We start from the raw sequence: 17513 nt of genomic DNA, 5'->3' as shown, positions 1-17513 counted from the left end.
GAGACTTTCCTTTTTTTCTGTTTTGAACTCAAAGAAGTAAAATTTGATGAAACTATGTGGCTGACAGTTCGAATGTAAGAATGATAAAGTCGATATGACTCGAACCTGGATCCGGTTTTTGTTCGCTTATTGCGATTCGGGTCAGCTCTGACCCAGGTTTAAAACCAAAAACCGAAAAAAATGCTTGATCCTCAGGTTGGTATTGCTGAATAGCTGAGTGTTTACTGCTATGAAAATATTGAACTTCATTATATCAAAATTTAGAGATGTTAACGAAAATGTTACGACTGTCGTGGTTGTTTACAACACTGGCCTTACTAATACAAACAATATAGAAGACAGTTTATGTCTGATGTTTGATTCTTAAGCTCTAAATGCATCTTTTCTAGTAAATTTGCTTCCTGTGCATAGCCAAATCTGCAAAATGCTCTCTTGGATGGTACGATATTTCAGAAAACATGTTGGCATATTAATTATTATTGAAGTGTTTCTTCAAGTAAACACGATCCTAATCTTTGCAAGAAAGCCTGCACACGTTAAAAATAAGTTACACAAAATTAAGTACAATTCGCAAAAAATCGAGACCAAGAAAAGTATGGAGCTGCTTCGCTAAAATGATAGAAATTGCGATCGTGTCTGCTGAACCAGAACAAAAACTCAATAAAATGCTCGCGAGCATCCAAAAGCTGATTTACTCGCGAGTAGACGAAGCTAAAGCGATATTTGAACGTGTTTGGAGCTGTTCAGAGCAAATGCGCTTGTGGACAAAACAAGATTTTTGCCCTCTGAGATTTCTGGTGATCAGGGTTTTTGAGTACAAACTGATAGTTAACTGCCGATTTGATGGAAATACAATTGATTTGTCTTTTGAAAGATCACACGTAACCAATCACACTTTGTTCGATTACTCGCGAGTAAATTTTCGCGAACTTTTGCTATTTTGTTATTTTGTTTGGTATGTTCTCACGAGCAGGCGAGTGCGAACTTACTCACACCAAGTCTGTTCGCGAGTCTGTCACGTTCACGTAAAACAAGCGGTTTACACTTTTGAACATTTTCACTACTGTTAGCAATATGAAGCCTCTCAATATGACATGGAATTTCAAAACTTACAGATAGGTTGAATTTTGACATAAAAAATGCACCAAGGCACAAAGTGATGTAGCAGAAAAAATACGTGTCGTAGCATCTTGGTGTCTTCAGCGCATTTGTTTGTTTAGTGATGAGGACCAAATGCGCTGAAGACATCGAACAACTTTTACAATAATTATCAAAAATTGAGGTAATTTGTAGTTCGTCACAGAAAAATGAGAATAATTGGTTGAGAAGCTCCCTGAAGTTGACCATTTTGTATGGGAAAACGGCTTTGGTGCATTTTATTTGTCCGACACTGTAGTTGAGGCCATTACACGTTTAGTTCATTCCCTCATAAATCTCGTGTAACTTTTCGAAAGGACCTATGGTACAATGATTTTCTCCTCTCTCGCTCTCTTTTGATTAGCACAAAAACTTTTGGGAAGCTTTTCACTATATTTGAAAAGACTATGTCCCTGTATTGTGTTTCATACAAAAAAAAAACTCGGAAGGAGAGGTTAATGTGGCTCAGCTATTGATGAAAGAGAAAGTAAACAAAGAGAGCCTCTCAATGCTACATAGGTCTTTTTGGACAAAAAATACACGAGAAATATCAAAACCAGAGTTGTTATTAGTCGCCGGATTTGACAGACTATCAGTGATTGTGACGAAAAATGAAAAGTTTTCGTCACTACCTCAGCTCAGCGCAACAAAGACGCTCAACTATCAGCAACCAAGCACCTCGTCGCGACGAAAAATCTTTGCTGTTTCTCTCTGGCTGTGTTTTCGTCGAACACGTTCAGCTTGAATAATACGCACTGAATATTTTATTTAACTTTTCGTCATCGGTCAGTGACGAAACCGATGGTTACCAACCCTGATCAAAACTATTACATTTATAGGGATGTGTACTACATTCATTCTTATTATATTTATAAAATATGTGACAGAAAATTGAATGACAAAGCGCAAGAACAAAACTACCGAAAAACAAAAGATCTATTTTAGCTTAAATGTTAATCATAGGAAGACAATATGTCCAAACTCATTTTGCCCATGTGTTGCATTCATCCATCAGTTCAAAATTGTGAAGTGTATAATGTTTATGAGTTTGAACAAATAATACATATTGGCCTTTATTTGGAGCAATAACTTGAACAAACGAAAGCCATTGAAGTTATACCTTTGATAAAATAAATCAATGTGGAGTTCCAAAGTTAGTGCTAAATATTTTCAAAATTCTTGGAGTTTCTTTATGTTATGTTACACGTACAGGTATTTGAAAAAAAAAACCCTTAAAAAGTGTATGTATTTTAGAATTCGGCTGAAAAATGAAACCAAACATATTGGAAAAAGTCATAGAAAGGTATAGAGTAGGGTATATAATTTGGACATTTGGACAATTTTTACGGGATATCATGTATTGCATTATTTAGACATTCTGCTACTGAGTAATGATGAGAATTTTGATAACAATTAAAATTTGACTTAAGTTATACAGAGTTTGTCAATTATGCCAAATGCAACTTTGAGTCCCACAAGTTTGAGAACACCTCCTGTAGCAAAAATAACGAAGCTGCTGAAAATTCAACAAGCCACCCTATTTATCATGATGTGGTCTTTAAGTTCTGTCCCAATTTTAGTACCAAAAGCTTGTTTACTCAATTTTTAAATGTTTTTAGTTGGAATCCAAAAAAAAAACAAATATTTCCTGTTTCCGAGATTTTGTCACGCCACTTGATATAAACTCAAGTTTTGAGTGTATTTTGTTTTCAGTGTTCTTCCAAAATGTCAGATAAGAACAAACGGTATGAGTTGCTGCTCTTGAACGCTCTCGTGCCACGTACCGAACGAGAGAGTGAATATTTACATTCATAGGGCTCTCCGAATGCGATGTGTCACGAACTGTTATGGTTCGCGAACTATTACACTTTCCGAATGACAACGTATTTTATTCTTATATTGGAATATAACAGATTAGATTCTCTTAAGGTAAGCAAACGAAGCAAAATCGCAAATCTTCAAGATCACAAATCTGGAGAGCCAGATATCCGTTTGAGCTGAAAACTTGATTAATTGGTCACTCCATGGCTGTGATCAGTCGATCAAATTTACAGCGTGAATAGTTATCTTCTTCTTCAGATTTGTGCTTTTGAAGTTTTGAGACTTGGCTATGATTTATGTTCACCTTAATGTGGATTACAGATACAAGTTTAAGAATTTGAAAAATGTTCCTATTCTATAATATAAAATGCTTTGTATGTTTAAAAGTTACAATGTTTACAACTTGTATTTTTAAAAGTAGATTGATAATGACCATTTGATTTGAACAACAATGTAATGCATTTATTTCAAACAACATATATCTTAAAATGCAAAGACAATATTCCGTTTACGTATTGTAAAAAATATGTATTTGTACAGTTGTTAATATTGAAGTAAAAGTCTATCAAAGTTCTCAGAAGCAAATATCCTACTCCTAAACACTATCACATCACACGCACTCCACACTCACACATATCACCTGCGGCTGATAAACTAACTTGTGTAAATATTTTAGATTGTCCTTGCAAATAAAATCTCTGAATCTAACTATCTCCTTGAGAATGATCTAATTGCAAGTCTTCCCTTAGTCCAGTTTACTTACAATATATTGAATTCAAGGCTCCGTGCTCTCCGAATCCTACGACGCAAGCTATTGTTTCGTAACTCCTACCGAGTGCGGAATGACCTGGTCCTAGTGAATAATACACACACACCCACAACGATTTAAAAATATATTCGAATGCTCTGTTGTTTCCAGTTTTCTTGCCTCTGTTTTGCCTGTAGGTTTTAATTTTGTCTCAACAGTTCCGTTTTTGGTCGTTTTTTTCCGATGATCCCCCCTTACATATAATCCAACCACTTATAGATGATACTTTTGTCTCGAGTTTTGAATTCAGGAGATTTTGGATACTGCCACCTTTTTTGTCGCTGAGTTTTTTCTTGTCTTCTTCGATGTGTTTTGCTTCGGTTGAGGTTTTTTGATTTACTTTTTTTTGTTACAAATATCATTTTGGTCTGTCTATTGTAGTAGTTATTTGAAAGTCTATCTCACAGATTTCACACTTAAGTCTAATCTAGTTAGTTAATTTTGTTTGATTAACACCCAGGAAGAGTTGATAAAATAATTATAAGGAACCAAATAATTTAAAGCTGACTAAATTGGTTGAAACCATATCCGTCGTTTGAAATTGTCTGAATGTTTATAAGTTCACGATTTAACACGGTTTGCGTTGCTGAAAATGGCAACGGGGCGACAGGAAAGAAAACGTCGGCAGCGGAGTGCTTACGAAACCGAAAACCAAGCAAATAGTTTCATTCTCAAATGGATGAAAACTTTGAAGATGCGTGAAAAGAAAATCACTCAAGTAGTTTTATTAGCAATACGTCACCACCAACCTCAAACGACCACCAAAATCACGCAAAAACCCAAATGTATATTCAATATGTTTCTCTGCTTGGCAATGCTCTTCCTCCTTCTACCCCACTTTAGGCGGTGTTTGCCAGTTGGATTCCGGAGATCACAGAATTAGCGGCGCAACGAAATAAGTATGGCGGCAAATACACGAAGGACGTTAGACGAAGGTACACGGGCGTACCTATTGTTTCCAGTTTTCCGTTTTTGGTTTCCTTTATGCGTTTGTCATTTTTTTGATTTTTCTCATCCTTGTTTACTATCAACTTCCGTTCGGTTCGATTTCCAGTGTCAATGCGTTGGTTTTGCGTTATCATTCGTCCACATTATGATTTCACTTCTCGTTCCTAATTGTATTCGTTCCGTTTACGTTGCGTCATGTTTAGTTCCGTTTCCATTTTCCGTTGACTAATTGGTTGTATTTTATACTTTTTGGAAGTTTTTTCTTTATTATTTCGTTAACGTCTACTCTAGATTTCCTGTCTAGTTTTGGTCATTCCGAAAGTTTAATAATGATTGAAATTGACACTCACAACCACACTCCATTTTGTTGGTTTCGAATGTTGGGTTGAGTTTTGGGCACTATTTGCAAACATGAAATCAGATTCTATGGTAAAGCTATCCTGTTCACTGTCGAAGATAGGTACAATACATAATAAATAAAACAAGGTTTAGAGAGTTAAACTGAATTCAGTTCTTCATTTTGAGTTTGACATGACATAACTAACCTCGACCTTGAGACGGACAAAACAATAGCGTCTGGCTATCTGCACGGAAGAATATTTTTTTCGCATTACGTGCTGTAGAAGTGCTGACTGCACTCCTCACATAAGGGCCAAAACTGATGCAGTCTTAGCTCAGATGAGTATACACCAGCACCATGCTGTGTAGTATACATTATCATATAAATACATCATTCCAGACAGCCAATATCCATTAGGGTGTCCCAAAATTACATGTTTCTAGAAAACGGGGGGGCTCAACTTCCAAATGGTAGCCAAGGATCAAACAATCAAACTTTTGTACGGGAAGAACTCTGACAAATCTGACATTCCTTTCATGTGTATTATTTTACGCTGAAACTTACATGGATTTTTATTCCTGTGCAATGGATCTGCAAAAAATATAAAAACTATGGGTTTTACGAAATTTTACTGAGCTTGAAATATTTGTTTGACATAACTCACGAAAGTCGGACTTGACAATAGTCACAATAATACATGTACAAATGTTTGATTATAACACAAAGTTCGAACAAAACGTGTAAGACATATAATGCACTCTTAACAATAATGAAAATCACTGTGGACGTAACTGAATGACACATGTCCTCGAAGATGTATTAAACCGAATCAGCTACTAACGTATTTAAAATTAAAAAAAAAAATATATATTTAAAGTGACATGATTTGGATATTTACATACATGATATGTCATGTAAACTTCAATTTGAAGTCATGTAATCCTGCAGAATACACTTTTACATGATTTCAGACTTAAATTTTCATAACTTCATGGTTACATCGCATAAATGAAGTTTTCATGACGTGTAATATTCATTATTTTTAACAGTGTAGGTTGGAGCCCAGATAGCCGTAGCGGTAAACGCGCAGCTGTTCAGCATGATCAAGCTGAGGGTCGTGGGTTCGAATCCCACCGGTCGAGGATCTTTTCGGGTTGGAAATTTTCTCGACTTCCCAGGGCATAGAGTATCTTCGTACCTGCCACACGATATACATATGCAAAAATGGTCATTGGCATAGTAAGCTCTCAGTTAAAAACTGTGGAAGTGCTCATAAGAACACTAAGCTGAGAAGCAGGCTCTGTCCTAGTGGGGACGTAACGCCAGAAAGAAGAAGAAGTTGGAGGTTGAGCCCCCAAATTTTCTGATAAAGTGAAATTTTTTACATTCTAATGTCCATTCTTCCTGCGAAGGAAATTGCGAGAAAAAATGTTGTTAGGAAAGTTACAATATTTTATCTACTAGTCTGTGAACGTCCGATTGGGATACTTACGTTTTAATTTAACAAAAACATAACTTCTACATTTCTGAACCGATTTTTTCAGAACTACAGTCAACTCTACATAGCTCGATATTGAAGGGACCATCAAGTTCGGGAGGTATCGAGTTATCTATATACATAAAAATGGAATAGTGTTTGTATGTAATTAAATCTAGAGTAACAACGTGTTTGTGCTAAGAAAAAGTTTTGGAAGTTTACGCAATAGTGGGGAAAACGTTTTTCAACAGCCAACTTGATGGTAAGACAAAGTTTGCCGGGCCCACTGCACAGTTAAAAATAATGGAGTTTACACGTCATGTAAACTTCATTTATGCGATGTAAACGTGACGTCATGTAAATTTAAGTCTGAAATCATGTAAAAATGTGTTATATGTCATTTAATCACACACAATCCTGCTGAATTACATGACATAAGGTACAGTGGGGGAAGTATATCAGTGGGGTAAGTGGATCATTTGTCCATACTAAGCATAATTACTTGAATATGTTGAATGTTTTTGCACCATTGCTTCGTTTTAGGTTATATTCTTATGTCCACACTAATACTATTGCAAAACTGGTACTACACGTACACCAACACAATCAAACTTTTCACCTGCAAAAATAAATTAATTTGAAAGTTGTTGTCCATCAGTAAAAAAATCATCGTATCTCTGTCTAAAATCGAATAATAGTAGTTTTTTCAACACGTGGTGAGCATTTCAGTTCTAATTGAATGAATCACAATGAAAAATATGTGATTTTCATAAATAGCTAGTGGTCCCGGCAAACTTCGTCTTGCCATCAAGTAGGCTGTTGAAAAACGCTTTTGATCGTCCCATATAAAATGACAGTTTCGTTCGCGCTCGTTTTTTCAACTTTCCCGGTGAATATCCTGGGATTTTTATACACACGAACACGTCGGAACCCTTGACGAACAAAACTGAGGAAGAATCATTCAAATCCGTTGACCTGTTCGTAAGCCATTTCGTGACATACAAACACCATTCCATTTTTATTTATATAGATTACCGATATATTGGACATGGTACACTTACCCCTACTTTTTGAAGGTGTGGGGTAAGTGGATCAATTATTATTATCATTTATTGGCAGACTGCTTACGAGAACTTGAATACGTTTTAATATCCGCAAATGTTGTTTCCCTTCAACTTTTTGCATTCCTAGCTTAAATTTGTCAAATTGACCATAGAAAATTTGAATTAATCCATCTAAAAGTTTTTTTTCATCTTTCTGGTATAAAAATATATAAAAGAATGAATATTGCAAAATTCAATCAAAACTTTTCGTGGATTATCTAAGCTGAGTTGCAAAAGAGCAAAATATACAATTTTTCCAATTGAAAGCTTATTGTCGTACCTAATTTGACCATATAAACTATTCTAGACAGAAGATACAAATATAATCATAAATAGGATAAAATGATTTCAGTTTGTTAAAAAAGTAACTCATATTTTTAAACAACGAATATTTTTTGAAAACATCATTAGGAATAATCCTACAACTTCTGTGTAACTTTTATGTTTAAATGGATGAATTTTCTTCAAATTATTCTAGTTACAATACTATTTTTTGTTCAAATTAGTGTGAACACATGTATAAATATGTTTTATGATGTTTTGATAAAATAAAGCTTCTTTTTGATTTTTAAAGTATCAAAATGCAACAAAACTAGCATTAAAAATAATAACGAGAGTAATATAATTCTTACTATACATAATTACACCACATTTGTTTTGAGAACAGATTTTTATTATTGGTGATCCACTTACCCCACCATGGTGGGGCAAGTGCATCATTTGGCGCAAATTTTCAAGTCCCTCATACTCAATACATAAGAATCAGAAAAATCGAAATATGTGACAATTTGAAATATATTAGTCCCTCATTTGTTATCCGTAGAAAAAAGTTTGAATTACATTATTCACGTTAGCTGTACATAACAATGATATTGACTATTAATTTCCTGTATCCACTTACCCCACGGTACCTTATAATTGAAGTTTACATGACATATTCTGTAAATATCCATGATGTTCCACGCTCCAATGATGTGCATTATATGTTTCAGAAATTTACACGTTTCGTTCGAACTGTGTGGTAGAACATAGAACTAGTGTAAATGCGATCCTAGGAACCATCGAAGTAGCCATGAAAACCAACTTTTACTACGGTTCTCTAACTGGATATTGAGATATGAAATATGAAGCCCAAAATAAGACGTTTTAAATAATGTTGACCATATTGGACACATTTCGGGGAGTTCCGGAAATCCGGTTCTCCGGTGAAAACGGTCAATTCTATATCTGCTCGGAAATTTACCTTGCGACTTGTCAAACTTTATGATTGTTCAATACATGATCGTCCAAGATCAATTTGAGCGATTTTTCAAATCATGATCGTAGAAGATCATTTTGTGGGATTTTGGCCAGATTGGCCATGTTAAGGATTGTTCCGGAAATCTGGTTCCCCGTGAAAATATCTGTTATGAAACCTATCTTGCGAAATGTCAAACTTCATGATTTATCAAAACGTAATAGTAGAAAAACATTTTGAGGAACTGTGAACGTGATAGTAAAAAGACATTTTGAGGAGTTTTGGCCACATCGAACACATTTCGGCGTGTTCCGGAAACCCGGTTCTCCATTGAAAATGGTCAATTTTATATTTGCTCTAAAACCTATTCTGCGAAATGTCGAACTTAACTTAACATAATTTTCCAAACATGATAGTAGAAAGACATTTGGAGGAATTTTGGTCAGATTGGACAAGATCCGGATTGTTTCGAAAACCCGGTTCACCGATGACCATGGTAAATTTTATATTTGCTCGGAAACCTATCTTGCGACATATTATTATTATTATCTTTATTAACGAGATTTGCAGCCCGAGGCTGGCTCATCTCTCTTGCGACATGTTTAACTTCATGAATTTTGAAAACATGATCTGTAGAAAGACATTTTGAGCTATTTTGTCACATCGGACATACCCCGGAGGATTGTACCCCGTTTGGCATAAAGCCATTTGGCATAAAGCGTTTGGCATAAAGTCGTTTTGCATAATGGTCGTTTGACATAACGGCCGTTTGGCATAATAAGTGACCAAAAATAAATATAGGCATTTTTTAAGCTTTTACCGAGATCAATACCACCGAGCCCATAGCAAAAAAAATTGGTAGGTTCCAAACAAGTGTGGTGTTCGTTCAGAGATTTTCCAAGCTAAGAATTTCAAAAATTGTTGTGACATTAGAGAGCATTAACAAATGAAACTCGTGACGGGTCTCTACATCTCAGAACACAGAGTATCTTTGAGCTTGTTGAAAACAGTAAATTAGCAACGCAAGTTCGCAGTTATTCATCGAGGGGACGCTCATAGAATATTTCGCTGCAGATCAATCTCTGTCCCAGTTTGTACGTAACACTCGATGAAAATTACTTGATAAAAGAATGGAATTTATTTTGCAAAATATCAAAAGCTCTAATCCAAAGATCTATCAATGCGACTTAATGCAAAAATAGCCTATATACGAGAGCAGATTATTTTTCGTTTAAAATGTTCAAGCCTCTAACGCAAAAATAAAATGTTTCCACAACATAGCTCAAATGAACAACACATCTTTAAAAAAATGTTCATGGTAAAACTTTTCAACGGTTTAATTTAAATTCTAATTTTGGAAGTGTACATAAAAACACCGTCTATTATCGAGAGAAAAATTATTGTGGCATAATAAAACGAAAAGACATAAAAAAGTGCGTTCACAATCATCGAAGTGATTGTGCCATACTTTTCCCCGAATACCATTACCCCGAATGACTGGTTTCCCCGAAAAGTGGTGACGAGAAAGAACGATATACAGTCAAAAGAAGGAAGTATTCTGTCATTCTCGGCTATACACGTGTTGGCAAAAATGCTGAGGACGGTAAAACTCGAAAGAACCGCCAATTAAATAAAGAAAGGTGCATATTAGATGGTCAGTTCGTTCACCATCCTGAAATGTATAAAGTTACGACAATTATGAGTGCTAAAAAAAAATTCGGGGAAGTGGGCTAGTCGGGGAAACGGTATATTCGGAGAAACGACATTCGGAGAACCGACATTCGGGGAAAAGTAGCACAACCCATTGAAGTAACTGCAGTAATCGATTTCTCTTTTCGCTGATAATTTGAGCAGATCAATGTTATCGATTGTCGCCCTTTTGTCAGTTGGAAACAAAAATACTTGAAAAATATAGCTCCAAAGAACAGCTTATGCATAAAAGAAGGAGAAATTTATTGAAATTTTAAATCAACAGTTTTCATACCTATAATTATGGTTACATCATATTTAGAAAAAAAAGAACAATTAAAAGAAGGGTAAATTTGTGCCAAATATATAAAAATCTTCAGTGCCAAGTTTGTTGCAATAGCAAAACTCAAAAGAAGAATTAATATTTGAAAGAAGGGTAATTTCTGGATAAATAATAAAATACTATTGGCAATAACTTTCCTAATATGCTTAAATTTATTCAAGAGCGAATGATTGTTGAATAAAGTGTCATTTTGTATCAATTGACTCCAAAACAAGCCTGATGTCATCAGAAAGATTCAATAAAAACGTTTAAACGACAAATTGAGAAATTCTTGATTTCAGACTCATCAGACCATTATGTCGAACGACTTTATGCCAAACGGCTTTATGCCAAACGACTTTATGCCAAATGACCTACCACCACCCCGGAGTATTCCGAAAAGCTGGTTCGCCGGTTAAAATGGTCAGTTGTCAATTTTATATTTGCTCTAAAACCTATCTTACGAGATGTCAAACTACAGGATTTTTTAAAACATAATAGTAGAAAGACATTTTGAGGAATTTTGTCCACATCGGACACGTCCCGGGGTGTTCCGGAGTCCCGGTTCTTCGGTGAAAATGGTCAGTTTTTTGTTTGCTCGAAACCTGTCTTGCGACATGTCCATCTTCATGATTTTTCAAAACATGATAGAAGAAAGCCCTTTTGAGGGATTTGACCGTATCGGACACGTCCCGGGATATTCAGGAAACTTGGTTCTCTGGTGAAAATGGTCACATTTATATTTGCTCGGAAACGTATCTTGTGAAGATTGTCAGTATATACTCCAATGATATGTACAGTGATTTTCCAAGGAAATAAACCAGTATACACTCCAGTATTATTACAAGAAATTCCAACAGTAAATACTCCAGGACTTCCTTCTGGGATTTCATCAGAAATTCCCCAATAGATTTCACCGAGAATTTCCCCAAAGATTATACCAGTTATAAAATCCAGCATACCCACTGGGAAAGAATTTCAGCCGAAGTTCCTCCAAGGATTCTACCAAAATTTTCATCAGGTATTCCACCCGGAATGAAGAAATTTTTCAAATATCCCACCATAAATTTCTTAGGAATTTTGTCAGGATGTGCTCCAGGGATGTCATCGGGAATTTCTCCAGGGATTTCAACAGTATATAAGATTTCCACAAGGAGCACTGTACTAGAAATTCTACCAGGAATACAACTAGGATTTTTTCTAAAGATGAATTCAAGATTCAGACCAGGCTTTTCTTCAGGGATTGCACCAGGTGTTTCTCGAGGAATTTCTTCAAAAAAATTCAACAAGGGGATTCCCCTAGGAATTCCTCCAAGGTCTTTATTAGAGATTCTATCAGGGATTTTTGCAAGAATCAATCCACGATTGAAACCAGGATTTTCTTCAGGGATTCCACCAGGAGTTTCTCCAAAGGTCAATAAGAATTTCTTCAAAAAATCTCCACATTGAAATGCCCCTCCAAAGACTTTACTAGAGATTCTCACAAGGATTTCATCAGGATTTTTTCCAAGAGTCAATTCAAGAATGAAATCAGGACTTCATTCAAAGATTCCACCAGGAGTTTCTCCAGAGATTTCAATAGAAATTTCTTCGAAAAATCTCATTTGGCCGTTCTTTTGGATTTTCTGGAAAATTCCGGTTGAAATGTCAGGAAGAGTTCTTTGTGAGTCCCTGGGAGAATTTCAGATGGATTCCGTGGAGGAGTTTCTGATGTAATATTCCCGCTTGATTCTTTGGATTGATGCTGGAGAAGTTTCTTGTTTATTCTTAGTCAATTGAAACAAGCGCCACATAGCAGTTTAGGCTGATTGGGAGCTATTTACTATTGATTTACGTTCAATTTGCAGTATTTCATCGTTAATCTCAACATTACCGAGTACCATTATTTCCTCTCTTTATTTATTTATTTTTAATTTTTGGGACGAACATGATAGTTGTGTTGGGAATAATATTTTGTATAGGTTCAACCACAGTAATCTTTTAAATTAGTCAAAAAGGTTCCTACGCTTCGACAACAAAACAGGATAGCTTAGCAAATTTTCAAATCAGCATAATTAAAATTTTCACGAACTGTTGATAACTCCACACTCGAAACCATAAGATCAGCAAATTTATTTTGATTTATTTCATCAGATAACGAAAAGCCTACCCGGAAAGTAATCTCAATCCCCACTAGACGCACATGTACGCATTTTGGGGTCGAAGATGCTCGAACAGATGCTGCTTCCATTCCATCAAATCGAAACCTATACTAGTGTATTGTGGCGGCAGAAAATAATGAACGAAACATACAAATCCAACAGAAAAGAAAATCACTCAAAATACTTGATTCTAGTCCATACTATTCGGAAACTTTACAGACCACCCACAGTACCTTCAATTGTGTTGACAAAATTCTCAGAAGCAACTCAGATTGCAACCCTGTTCGTTGTTTACCTAGAAGTATCCTACGCATATCGATTTCGCGCACATACGAATTATTATTTCTTTTCTTCAATTACTTGATTTGATCAAAGCAAATGAACGCACATTTCGATAAGGCATTGGTTTCTTGGCGGCATGTATCTTGGCTAATTTTTGTGGCTTGTCATTCTGTACTTATTGATCCTCGGTGGATGCAAATTTTGCCTGTTTCTCTCCAATTGACGAATAGCGGAAGGCTTTGAATGCTAGGCAGAAATCACAACAGGTTTTACAAGAAAAAAAAAACACAAAAAACTGCAATTAAAAATTTCGAAATAAAAAAATCGAAAATCTAGAAGAATATGTTGAAATAACATCAAAATAAGTTTGATGATTTATCGATCTGTTTCATAACTCTCTTCGTTATCAAGCATTTATAGTGTTGGTTTTTAGTTGGTTTGACTTTGTTTTGTTGGTTTGGTTTTCGCTTTCTGTTGATTGTCCTTGGTTTCGAAAATAACGTTTTTAAAAAGTGCATGCTTGCCATCTCAACAAAACAGTTACATCAGTTAAGTTCCGTACCATACTAGTTGTTATACTTTTCGAAGCAAGAAACAAATCCTGATGGATAAATAATTGCAGAGGACACCACTAATCATGTTGGCTCTTGTGTTATGGAACCCCTCACGCTCCTGTTTCATGTCCCCTCCTCCTAGTTACTAATAGAGTGCATTATTCCTTTATAATTTCAAGTTTTCATATAATTTCGATCCCTCTTCTTCATCGCTTGTCCCAAGTAAGCAATCTCGTGGCCTTTCCAACTTGCTTTGGCACTGTTAGGCCTTTGTAATCACACGTTTTTGGCTGGAAAATTAATTCTCCATCACCATTATATGCTATCGATTACCATCGTTCGAATTTTCCCAAAAACCACATTTCTAAATGTTGAAATACCCCCGTATCAGCTTACTCCCGTTGAACTCACAATTTTGCCAAAAAAGTACTAACATCAGTCTGTCAAATGTCGTCTCCAGATTGTACCAAAATCCACACTACCCTGAAGATAATTTCCAGCTGTGAAAGCGTTAGCTCTATTGCAATAATGCAAACTATGCACCCTACCCAATCAAAAGCAAAAAAAAAACAAATCAGAGAGAAACGCCCATGAAACGAAACGCGGTCACGTAACTTCAAAAACCAAATTTGCTTCGAAACTGTCGATTGGATTTTTCGAATTGTCGATCGATGAGATCCACTGAGATAATCAAAAACCACTGAAAATGCAAATGAAAAGCAGAATCAAATCGAACATGATATCGTAGAAAGTCACTTTCTAACCAAACGCAACCTCCTAGATTTTTTCATTTCCGTTTTTAAAATTACCTAGATATTAATTTTTACTGCACAGTTTGATTGCATTCCTTTTTCATTTATGAGTTTTCTAAATATTTAATAAACTAGTTTAGCCGATTTGTAATCAATAAAAAAAAACAAAAAATCAACCGTTATAAATATAGCACAATTCTTCCAACTTCCGATTCTTTTCGAAACACTTTTGTTCCGTTTTCCATTAACCGATGATTTTATCCGACTTATCATTGTTGTTACTCTCCCCCTCCATCTGACCATCGTTCATCCCTTCTTAAGTTCAGGATTTTCCGTAGTTTTCTTCAATCTTTCTTTACAACTCTACTTTTATCGTATTTTTCACGTTCATTCCCTCTCAACCAGAACGTACGGTTCGCAACGATTTTCATTTATTCGCATTCCTCTTGCGTTGGCATTGTTTTCTCTCCTTCATATCATATTTAAATCAAATTAAAAATATATATTCTTCACATTTATATATAATATTCAAAACCAATACTTTTGATGTAGACCATTTCATTTTGCTTGCACAGCCTGTATGCCGCAGCCACGCATATTAGAGCAAAATTGTTCCTTTTTACAATTGCAATCTGTCGATTTGTATGAGAGAAAAAAAAGTTTGCCAAATTTTAAAATTCTATTCATTAGATTTCCAAATCTTAAGCAAAACCTAAGCTACTGTAAATGATAAGAAAAACGCCGAAATCAAAATAAAAGTTGCAGTTTTATTTCGGACTAGAGTGCTCAAAGCATCAGGTTATTTTGTTCTGTCCACAATTTTTGCTAGGTGTTGTCCCGCGGTGTGTCGCTCACTGCCAAAAAAAAAAGAATGAAATGTATGTATAGCTGTTCCTACCGGCACCCGTTCAGTTCGTGATCCGTCCCAAGAAATCGACGCCTGTCCAATCTGTGTGGAAAAAAATATCAGTTTGCGATCTCCGGATCGGATCATCAGAGTTTGTGTGGAGCAAAATACACTCATCGAAATAGTGGTCAATGGTAATCCGTTAGAAGTGAGTTTCTTTTTTTCTGATTGATTATAACTGTGAAAGAATTTTTCAAATTGAAATTATTGCTTGGTGATCGATTGTTAAAACACTTGAAAATCTTAGGAACGGATATTACGATATTACCATTGATCAACAGTTGCTCTTCAAATTGATGCTGGGAGAGCCAAATTGCTTTTGTTCAAGTCAATTAATTTAAGAAAAGAATTTTTATTTTCTCGTGTATCTTTTTTTAATTGCCCATCTGTATGATAAATCAACTCACGCCGCTTAGTTTTTGTCGGGCATTTGTCAATGATTGCATATTTTACTAATGTTGGAATCCAAATGGAAAAATCGTTGTGAAATAGTGAACAATGCAGAACGTTGTGATATTTTTCGAAGCTAATGGTGGGTACCTTCAACTCACTATGAATGAATAAACTAGAAGAAAAAACAAAACTGGGTAAGACACAAGAGAATGTAGATTTGTAGTTGACTAAAGGAATGAAACGGTGCGAATGAGCTCAAAAAACTGTAGCTTATTTGAGTTAAAATAACAGAAATTATAGCAAGATTTACTCTATATTATGAAAAATAGAAACAAAATCTTTTATTCAAATACAATAAACAAAACCTTTCGAAATATTGAAATATTCAAATTATCACATATTTTGAAATAGGCAAATAGTATCGCCATTATAGGTGCACCTACCCCAAATAAATAATTCTAAATCGAAATGTTTACATTCAGTTGAGGAAAATAACATAATGAGTTATAGAGATTTAGAATAAGAATTATATATTAAGGGTTGGTGTATCAGTTATAGTGCTCAGTATCAGTACAGTTTTCACATCTCACATGGTTTTGTGTGTTTCAGCAGTAATATAAAGATATACCTTGATGGTAAAAAAAAGAAAATATTGAAAACGTGAAATAATTAGCTGTTTTTGAATAAATTCGTTCAAGAAGTACAGGCAAAACATAATAGTATTCTGAAACAGTGTTGACCAACATACTTTATTTTTTTTTATATTTAATCAATTGATTACAATTAATAGTGAGGCGAATGCCAAAACCGGTAATTTTTTTCAGTAACGTGCTAAAATATGTTTTTACCGATATGGTGTCTTTGAATGAAAATTTTCAATATGACCAGAAAATTTAGTTTGGAATCTCGTCACAAGTGGCACTGCAAATTTCAATTTCTATATTTGTCGACTTTCAAATATACTGCCCATAAAGGCATAACTGTCCCATATGGAAAAAGTAGGCATTGAGAAAACAGCACCCAAAGATTATAGTTTGTCTTCTTATACAAATATTCATAATTTTCTAATAAATTTCTACGTTCCATATTAATTTAACACAACCGTGCAGATAACTCATATTGCTTCTATTGATCAGCAAAAAATATAAAATTGAGCAAAATTCACGTTTTGCAGTTGTTATTTGGGTTGAAAGTTCATATAGGGACTGTTATGCCTTTATTTTTCAATATGGGACTGCATCAACTTCATATTTTTCCACAACATTTTCAAACAAATTGTGTTAATTTTAATATGCACAGTAAAATATATATTAAAACATGGATGTTGCGATGAAAAAAGGCGTTGGCTTGAAAATCAATATGGGACAGTTATGCTTTTATGGGCAGTATAGTGTCTTTGACAAAGTTGACAGTTAATGAAATTCTAACAAATTTGCTGAATACACCAACTTTCTATCTGATCACCCTATCGAATTACAAAAATATTTTATAAAAGGACCTTCTTTTAATTCAAGTACCTCCAAAATTTGCAGTTATTTTTTTGATAACAATGTTTTACAAATTGATGTCAATAATCAAAATACACAACTTTGTGAAAGTGAA

General features: G+C 34.9%; 1 protein-coding gene across 50 annotated transcripts in view; it reads left to right on the top strand.

The window, feature by feature from the left end:
• LOC5578934 (calcium-activated potassium channel slowpoke) overlaps positions 1-17513 on the top strand; it is a 226985-nt gene that overhangs the window by 85729 nt on the left and 123743 nt on the right. For 24 of the 50 annotated variants that reach the window (XM_021837453.1, XM_021837454.1, XM_021837502.1 and 21 more), the window contains exon 7: positions 4610-4701. The exons of the other annotated variants lie outside the window; for them this stretch is intronic. In XM_021837453.1, the coding sequence (XP_021693145.1) occupies positions 4610-4701 (92 nt within the window). The remainder of the gene's footprint in view (positions 1-4609; positions 4702-17513) is intronic. 50 annotated transcript variants of the gene reach the window in all.

The sequence above is a fragment of the Aedes aegypti genome, chromosome 1 (genome assembly GCF_002204515.2).
Source record: "Aedes aegypti strain LVP_AGWG chromosome 1, AaegL5.0 Primary Assembly, whole genome shotgun sequence".
Taxonomy (NCBI): domain Eukaryota; kingdom Metazoa; phylum Arthropoda; class Insecta; order Diptera; family Culicidae; genus Aedes; species Aedes aegypti.
Note: the sequence above shows the minus strand (reverse complement) of the source record. Positions and strands in the feature narration are given on the sequence as shown.